The 10,047-nt window shown below is 37.8% G+C and overlaps 1 protein-coding gene across 1 annotated transcript; it reads right to left on the bottom strand.

Moving 5' to 3' along the window:
* Positions 1 to 1,899: 1,899 nt before the first annotated feature.
* On the bottom strand, positions 1,900 to 9,363 carry LOC126412685 (uncharacterized). Its single transcript, XM_050082394.1, has 2 exons — positions 9,126 to 9,363; positions 1,900 to 2,125 (listed from the first exon to the last, which is right to left on the bottom strand). The coding sequence occupies exons 1-2, from the start codon at positions 9,337 to 9,339 to the stop codon at positions 2,001 to 2,003; spliced, it is 339 nt and encodes a 112-aa protein (XP_049938351.1). The 5' UTR covers positions 9,340 to 9,363; the 3' UTR covers positions 1,900 to 2,000.
* Between the last annotated feature and the right edge of the window lie 684 nt (positions 9,364 to 10,047).

Genomic DNA, 10,047 nt, shown 5'->3' with positions numbered 1-10,047 from the left:
ATGCAGACAAGGGCACTAAGAGGGGGATTGACCTGTACCACAGGCAAACAGGAATTAAAAAAGGGGCGTACCTACCAAAAAGGAAGGTGAAAGTGTACTCAAAAGATCAACCGATATGTAAGGAATAGATACTCTTCCTAGAGGGGAAAGGACAGTATCGTGAAAAGTCACAAAAATTTTGTAGAAATTATTCTGGTAAATTTGAATTCTATATTATGTTTTATGAGTGTCAATAGGAAAACTATTATTTTGCCTAGAGTTCCTCTAGGCTACAGACTACTAGAAATAATGATACTAGTACTTACTAAGAAAAGGATAATACAAAGTTCTAAAATAAAGGATGAAATATTCAAGTGTCATGAACATCTGGAGTTTAGGAGTTAAGGTCACAGTCCTCGCAATTCGCAAGTAAAAGCAATGCGAGGTAAGATCATAAATAAGGGCTTATTTAAAAAAAAAAAGAAAAAAACAGTAAAGTAAAGAGTTAGTGGGAAGATAAGAATCAGAAGTTTGCTCTATGGAGTATAGAGATTTATGAAAAGAAAAAGAAACGACTAGGTAACAATAACGAGAGTACGCATGGCGATTAATAAAAGAAGAGACATGGTTGAAGACATAAGTGTTGTTCTATGTGATATTAATGTACATGGCGATTATGTATAAAATACCGCGTGTTCGAGCTGAGGGTGGGGGGATATGTAGTGATTCGAGAATTTTCACGTGAATTCTGGAACCACTCGACCTTCTGCCGATGTTTTAAACGCAAGTGTGAAAGACCCTATTTACTACGCAACACGTGTCTGACGTTTGGCATGAGAAGACTAGGAGCTGCGTCAGACGAGCGGAACCGACAAGTGGTTACCGGCAGCTCCCTGCAATCTATATCAAAAGGTACAAGGAATGTGTGTGTAATATTCCGTGATTTGTGGTGCCATGTTAAAGAGACAGATGAAGCATGGATTGTATAGAGACTTTTAACTTACTTCATGTCTTGGCTATGAACGAAGCAAGACACATTTATGATGTCCACAAATTATTTGGTTATCAAACCATTGATATCTGAATATGTGTAAATGAGTATCAAGCTTAAGGACTACGCCAGCTTGCAGAAGTTGTTGTCTGTGGAAGTTGAAAATATAAAGCATTGAGCTGAAAAGTATTCTACAATTACCTAAATTATTTCAGTAATAGAGAAGAAGTTTAATAAATTCCTTTAACCGGCTATGGTCTTCGGAGTAGAAGCTTTTAGGAGATCGACGTAGCAGATTGCCCAGAGAAGAGGATCGGCTACACACAACATGCAAGTTAACTGATTTGAGAAACGTGCCAGCCTTGCAACACAATACCACACTGTCTGTTGTCTTCCGAAAAACGTTAGAAGATTAAGCAGTAATTTTGTAGAAAATGTGGATATTTTCATGGAATTATACTGAAGAAACATATTCTCATGTAATCAATTCAAAGATGAGTATGAGGCTCACAACTGTTGGAGACTAAAATTAAAATTTTCGTCCCATCGTCAAATGGGATGTCGAAGGACTTTCCTGCGATTATGTAAACAGTTTTGGAAGCTTTATACCAACTAAGAACACATAACATTGCTTTTCTTGCATCTGAACACTTTGATGCAAGAGCCCTAGTGCTGTATAGTGCACACCGTCATTTCCTAAGGAAAAATGCAAATGGAATTTACATCAATGTGCAATATTCATACATAAATGGGTTATGGTGATTTTATGTTGCATCACTGAAAATATCATTTACAATCGACCACTGAAGCATTTTCAAAAAATTTGGATCTTTCGCAATCATTTTCCATACTTGCTTACCACCTATGTATGTGCTAGAGCTTACATTTATAGGCCACTGAGTAATAAAGACATTTATTTACTGCAAAATGCACTGCTACTTTATTTTATACACATGAGCGCAGGGTACAGGACAATGTGAGCAGCACCAGACTGCGCCTCCACAGTGTAGCGTCTCCTCAGCAGCGGCGACTACTTGCTGTGGGCGGCTCTGCGGGCAGCGCCTGACCTGGCGTGGGGCCTGACTGCAGCTCTGCCTGCTGCGTGTCGGCTGCCTGCCCGCGCATGCTTGGCATGGCCAGCCCGGGCGTGAGCACCTGCTCAACAGGAAACAACATTCATGACGTTTCAGTGATGTCTGCTCACATTCATGTCTCACCAAAAAACATCAGTAGTCATATTAACAATACTTTAATTAATCACTAAGTCTGCATTTTATACTCAGTTAACATACTGAAGTACTTAGAAGACACACAGCTGGTTCTCTGACTTACTTTCTATGGAATTATTGCTGTCCTATTCTCCAAGAGAACTGCTCTAAGTATTAACTGCTTGTTGTGATGAGCCGAGTTATATACAATTTAATTTAAGTCGATCTTGTACGCCATACTTACCTGATACAGGTATTTGTGATGGCAATCACACACAGATAAGTTGTATGTACCTGTGATGATACCTAAAAGTTGTTGATCTGTTGCAGATGTTTAACATATGCAATTACATACTGCCTGTATTATGATTTTTGAAAGCACTTTTAGTGCTTTTCTCACATAACCATGCAACCTATGAGCTATTACCTTCGTTAACAGTGTTTCAAAATTCACAATATCATAGATAAGCAGAGTATGAAACACACTGAACACTACTTTGTATCTTCAAATTATATAATTCACATTATAACCGTTTTTCAGTAAGTTTGCAATAACTGTATTCTGAAGCCAGATGTATTGCTCTATCAGAAAGAGAAACTGCAGAAACTTTTCTTCGTATCTGTATGAAAGATTAAATGACATGTGATCAAATGGCTACCTGAGGAAAGTATATTTTGTGTAGCGCAAATCACGAAACGTTTATCAAATTAGAAAACTCTTATAATTATTACTTAGTATTTGTAGTTCTACATCCTACATCTATAACTGCATTCTATTTTGCGAGGCTTATAGCATTAGTGTGTATTAGAAACATAGATAGATAACACAAAAATTATATTTCAGGTTGAACACTATTGCGAATCGACAGTATCACAAACGTTTTTCCTGGTATTCTCAATTAAAAATTTGTTTGATAAACAATATGCAGTCTTTCACATTTGGGTACAACAGTGACAACTATTTAATAGAGCTCTTGTGTCATTGCACTTGGAATCAAGTAACTTGTCTGGTTACTGTTTCTTGAGTAAACCAGTATTGTATATAACATAATACAAACTACCGACAGAAAAAGAGACATCAGGTTCTGTGCGCAATGTTGGCATGTTTGTTAGTATATTAATAATGTTGTATCTACTGGATACAAACATAGCAATACTGGTTCTCATTACAGAATCAGCAGTATGTAACTGTTAGTAGTAGTTGTAGTAGTAGTAGTAGTAGCTTTATTCATCCATAAATCTCATTTTACAGGGATGTAGGACATGTCAAAGTATTTACAAGTTTAGATCAATTTAAAACAAGCTAGTTCGTATACACATATATTTACAGACTTCTAGTTAGGGACAATCTTTAGATTTACTCCTGGTATACAACACTTTCTTACAAATTACTTATTAAATAATGTAATGCCACACTTCAGTCATATCTCCCTATCAGTCATTGCACACACTATACACACATTGTTTCATAACACTTCATTCACTACACACACACACACACACACACATACACAGACACTGCTCATCTCTGGGCCATTTTTTGTACCACAGCTTCCCATTTGCTATCCTGAAAAACTGAATCAGCATCCCTCCACAATGAATGACATGTTGAGCTCAGAAAGAGGAAGAGGTGTTAACATAGTGCAATGCATAGCTTGCAGTAAGTATTTCTAGAAACGAAAAAAGAAGGAAAAAGACATAAAATGAAGATGTTATGTAGAATGGTCGATGTTTTACAATCATTATTATTATTATTTATTTGTATAGCTTTTTTATCAAACACTTACTTTGTTTCAGCTAAGTAATCCTTCAATGTATAACATGCATTGCATAACAGGTACTTTTTAGCTGACTTTTTAAATAAGTGTATTTTTGCAATTTCTTTAATCTCTTTTAGTAATTTATTGTGCAATTTTATTCCTTGGTAGAAAATGCTGTTTTGAGTTTTATGTTTATTTTTTCTTGTTAAATGTAAATTGAGTCTATCTCTTGTTGCATGGTCATGGACAGAGCTGTTTGTGCAGTAATTACCAATGTTATTTTTGATGTGTACAACTGACTGGTAGATGTATTCACATGGAGCAGTTATAATCCCCAGGGTTTTGAACAGACCCTTACAATGAAATCGACTAGTATTTTTGGTTATTATTCTTAGGGGTCTTTTCTGGAGTTCGAAAATTGTCTTCACATTTTTTGCATTTTTGCCCCAAAAAGGAATTCCATAGATAAGAATTGAGTGTACGTATGAATAATATGTAACTAAAAGACAATGCATATTACATACTGATGATAGGATTCTAAGGGCATAACATGCTGATGACATTCTGTTTGAATGTACCTTTGTGTGTTCATACCACTTCAACTGAGAATCACTAATCATTCCTAGAAATTTTGCGCTTGTTACATAGTCTATAGAGGTGCCACCTACATTTAATTGAACATATTCATGTTTTCTCTTCAAACTGAAATTCTTGGCATTAGTTTTATTTATGTTCAATGTCACTTTATTGCTTATTGACCAGTCATAAACTTCCTTGAGAGTTTCATTTGCTTTCTCAGCAAGGAGTTCTCTTGTTTTCTCAGTGACTATAATATTGCTGTCATTGGCAAAGAGAATTTTTTCACCATGAATAACACTACTGGAAAAGTCATTGATGTATATCAAGAACAGTATTGGTCCTAATATGCTACCTTGTGGAACTCCTATATCAATTTATTCTCATTCTGATAAGTGTCTTACTAAATGTTTAGATCTATTTAAAGTATGTGTTATCTCTACTCTTTGTACCCTATCTGTTAGGTATGATCGAAACCAGTCAATAGTTACCCTCTTATTCCTAATGCTTCTAATTTACTTAATATAATCTTGTGGTCGACTGTATAAAATCCTTAGAAAGATCCAAAAACATTCCTACGACACACTCATCTTTATCAAGAGCATCAAGTACAACTTTTGTAAATTCTAATTCTGCTAACTCCATATTTTTGCCACTCTGTAAATCAAACGGTGAGTCGCTTAAAAGAGTGTAGTTATTCAGGTAATTCATTACTCTGTCTTTCATAATTACTTCTGTTAGTTCTGAGAAGGCTGACAGAAGGGAAATGGGCCATTAATTTTCTATGTCTTCTGCATTACCTTTCTTAAGCAAAGGTACAACTCTTGCCTCTTTTAACTGCTTTGGAAATGTCCCTGATGTGAAGGATTCACTTATTACAGTTTTTAAGATGCCTTGTATAATCTCATGCACTGTTTTAGTACACACATTGCTACTTCATCTATACCCACTGGCTTTTAATTTTTTACTTTTTGAACAGTTTTATTGACTTCATTCTCTGTGCTTGGAAGTACCATCATTTATTTAGTGCAACATTATTTACAGGTGTTATATTTTGTGGGGGGAATTTTTGCAGTAAACTCTCTGCCATACTGTAAAAATGCTCGTTTACATAGTTTGCTAAGTGTTATGGATCATTTATTACCTTATCCCCCTCCCTTAGCAGTATGTTATTCTCCGTTTGTTTGCCTCCCCCATTTCCTTTTTTATAACATCCCAGACTGCTTTGCTTTTATTCTCTACATTATATATTATCTTGACATTAAATGCCTTTTTTGCAACAATCAGCACCTTCCTGTAGATCTTTTTGTATGATAGAGGTTTGAGAATTCTGGATCATTGTAAATTTTTTTTCATGGAACTGTGGTGTTTGGGAGGACTTTTTAATACCTGCTGTTATCCATCTGTGTTTGTCAGATATTGATACAGACAAGCATACTTTTGGAAATGCCTTTTCAATGTTGAGTTTAAACAATGTTGTGAATTTAGAGACTTTCATACTCACATTGGATTCCTTATACACTTTATCCCAGCTTTTTATTCTAGTTCTTTTGAAAAATCTTTTATTTTGATTTGTGATGGAAGTCGTTTGTAGCTTGTAGTTTAGATAATGATTCGATGCCTGATTTTACTGTTGTTATTTGACAGAGATGGTCTGATAGTCCGAGATCTTTTACAGCTACATCACCTTTTTTTCCTGTCCATATTTGTGGCCACATGGTCAATTACTGATGCAGTCATTGTAGTAACACTTGTTGCACTATTGACCAATAAGGACATGTCAAAGCTTTGAAGGATCTCTATGAAGGTGCTGTTAGATTCATTTATGATATTAGTGTTGATGTTAATGTCCCCACACAGAATTATGTTGACCTTCGTACTTGAGACTTTATGTAGAACTTCTGTCATTTTATTGAAAAAAGTGTCCACACTACCATTGGGAGAGCTATACACACACGAAATGATTAATTTCTTGGTGATATAAATTCCTGTTAATTCAGTAGCTGGTATTTCAAAGTGTTTGTCTTCACTTACTGTACTGAGGCCATGTCTTTATTTGAACTGTGTTCCTTTTGTGATATAAATGCATGATCCTCCACCCCTTGAACTAGTTCTGCAATAATACTTTGCCTTTTCATACAATGATAATACTACATGTTGGATTTCTGTGTGTCTACACCAGTGCTGAGTAATACAAACTACTGTACAGTTCAAAGATTGGAGCTCTCTTTCTAATAGTTATATTTTATTTTTTATTGATTGCATGTTGTGATGTGAAATGCCCCATGTTACTCTTTCCAGTGGTTTTTCTTTGTAACATCTGGTATATGTGATATTAGAAGTGTTAAACTCTGGAAAATTTGTTTTGTGAGTGATTGTTTCAGTATTTTTTGAACTGCTGGAGGTATTCTTTAGGCAGGGGAACCTGTTGTCTGGATCTGTACTAAAAAAGACCTACTTTTTCTACCTATGACAACAGGTAGTTGACCATGTGTGGCCTGAGATCCATCCCCTATACTTTCATGAATCAGCAGTACCCATCTTCCCTTCCCAGTCCCGTTTAGGTGTAGGCCATGCCTAGTGAAACCCCAGCTGTTGACAGTCCCAACGGCATGGGAGAAACATGAGCAAAATTGGCTGTCCTCAGAGCCATCCCTAACCGCACATTGATTCGCCTCACAGCTCCATCAAAGTGTGGTCGATCATGACGCCAGAACAGCTCAACAAAGTGTACGTTGGTGCCATCAGTAAGGGTAGCTATCTTGTCCAGGTCAACACCTATGTCATATGCCTCATCCCTGTCCAAACTGTTTCGTGCCCCCCCCCCCCCCCCCCACTATCACTACATGGTCCTCTTTTGTAAAGTCCTTACATAAAGACCCTAGGTCATCTATAGACATGACTTAGCCCTGTATTTGGCTTGGAGATACTGGTGGCCTGGTACACTGACCTAATCTTTCCTGTAATGAGGGCCTACATTCTGCCCATGGCTACTACTTAGCAGCAGCACTTTCTTCTCCCAAAGACTTTGTACATTCCTAGGCTTCTTGGCTTCAGTTGAAGTGTGCTGCACAGTCCCTGCTCCTTGTTCTACCTGAGGTTCTTCTCAACTCTGGCAATGATAGATACCTGTTTTTTCCGTTGAGGATAAAACTGTCAGACAGCGTTCTCTTTCTTCCTCTCCTCCTACCAGCTGCCAGTTCACAACCACCCTCCTCCCCCTTTTCTCCCTTGATCCTTATGAGTTCCTTCCTTGCTTCCTCCAACTGTACCTGAAGGGCATAGATTATCCTTTCCTGTTCCCCAATCAAAGTGTACCTACTGCATACTCTGCAGATCGAGGTAAGAGCCTCTTCTGCCAACATTCTCTCCACTGCATGCCCCCCAGTGAAAATATTTCCTACAAGATTGGCAACAAATCCCTCTACTCACTACCCTATAACAACTCCCACGTTTCTCACTCATGGTAAGTTCCAAATGAATAATTAAGATTTGGGAATGTTTTAAATTTGTCAAGGACGCGAGATTGGCAGTGTGTAAACAAAAAAAGACGCAGATACCTTATGTGCGGTGGTTGTTCTCTTTGTACTGATTGAGAGATACAAAGACAGAAGAATGAATTTGTAAATACTTTGCTTTTAGAGAATTTGCGATATCAGGCGTGTTCGGTCGGGTTTTAAGACGTTTGTAACTCTTAAAATTTAGGCTTAGATCGCGTCTATCTAACTAGTAAACAATACGAAATGTGTTAGTTAAATACGATTTAGAACCGTTTAATTACACTTTTATTGAGACAATAGACACTGATGAAACTAGTAGCTTTCTTTTTTAAGAGAATATTGCACTGCCAAGAAAACTTGAATAGAACCTTTTGTGTTTATGTCACGAAGATTTCGTGTTACTTCGCGATGATCGGGACTTCAGTTAATGAACAAGCTTTTCCGAGAAGAAGCTCTGGTGGGACGCTAATATTTAGTTGTTTGACAAGAACGGACACTACAGCAAGTATACAAAACAAAGAAAATAAATTCTTTTAGCAGATGAAGAAAATACATGTGATCTTACTCGGTGGCCATCTAGTGTACATGTTTTTCCCCATTACCACTGATGCAGTACTTTCTGCATTGTGAATTCCTATTACTATTATATCGTATTCAGCAAGTCTCATCGGTGTAGAAATTCATATTACAAATTTTGTAGCATCTGTATAGAAGGCGGATACAAATGTATTATTTAGACAATATATTGTTAAGCCATCCTGTGGCATGGACATAAATCAGTGGGGCCCTAATCAGAATCCGTATTTAGCAAGTGTAAATGTTTTAATGATGCCCAACACCAATGTTAAAGGTCACTATGGTTGAATGTAGGAGTATATTTAATGAACGCAGTAATGGCATCATTGTAATAAGTTCTTTGAATAGCGTGTCTCTTCTGCAGGCAAATGTCTTACACCTTCAAAGCGTAGAAATAATTTACGTTATCAACTAGGGGTTTAAATCTACATGAAATTACACAAAGACGGGTCCTCGAACTGGACCAAATCCTGATGATGTGACTGCTGCGGTAGTAAGGTCCGGGCGCTTCCCACCCGCCTCAACTGGTATTTACCTTTGCCTACCAGCCTGTTCTCCACACTCCCAGCGTCCCCACCATCGCTACCGTCGACGTCGTCTTCTGCTGAGCTGTCGGCGTCGTCGTCATCAGCGTCTCTGTTTTCGGCTGATTCATCCACCACTTCCTCCACATCGTCTGCAGCAGCGAGCGGCGTGCAGTACGCCACAAGAAACATACCAGCGATCAGCAGGACGAGGGCTGCCTTCATGGTTACAGTGGCTTCTACTCTGGGTGCCTCTCGACAAGTGCCGCAAGTGAACTCACCCACCTCCTCTTATACGGCGCGTCCGAATCTTATCGCCCAAACTGCTGCAGGCAAGGACAGCTTTTTAGTGTGTACTTCAGAAAGTGCGATTATCCATATCGGCGGCCTATCTCACTGCTGGAAATGTCTTTGGAGACTTGGTAAGAAACCTTGAGCCAAAAGATAGGATTAGACGAAAGAGCGCAATATCCGATAAATACTCGACAATCAGTGAAAGCAAATGATTAAAAAGTTTATTACTTGAATTATGAAATTTCTTCTTTCGTAAGGACAGTACATGGAACAGCGCTGACTTTGTTTAATAACAAATTTACGAAGGAATTAGAATTTCATTTGTACACTATTTTCACACCATCCTCTGATTTCTGACGTTGCGAATTGTTAACTCATTATCTCAATAATTAACAGTAATTTTGGGTTTAGTTCGCCATGAACCATTACTACTCATAATTTTTATATACGGACTGATCCAAAAAAGCCTGCAAACATATTGTTCAGGAATCTCTTATCACGAATAGAACGTTTGCTGTGTCAGTTAATCGAAGTTTCAGGCTGGAGGCTGCTGTGGAAGTATTCGTCATCCCAGAATTGCTCTATGGGTGGCAGATCAGGACGCACGGTAGGCCATTCGTGAATGCGTGCTTCTGTGGT

Source organism: Schistocerca serialis, chromosome 7 (genome assembly GCF_023864345.2).
Source record: "Schistocerca serialis cubense isolate TAMUIC-IGC-003099 chromosome 7, iqSchSeri2.2, whole genome shotgun sequence".
Taxonomy (NCBI): Eukaryota; Metazoa; Arthropoda; class Insecta; order Orthoptera; family Acrididae; genus Schistocerca; species Schistocerca serialis.
The sequence above is the reverse complement of the archived record's forward strand: the minus strand, read 5'-3'. Positions and strand labels throughout refer to the sequence as shown.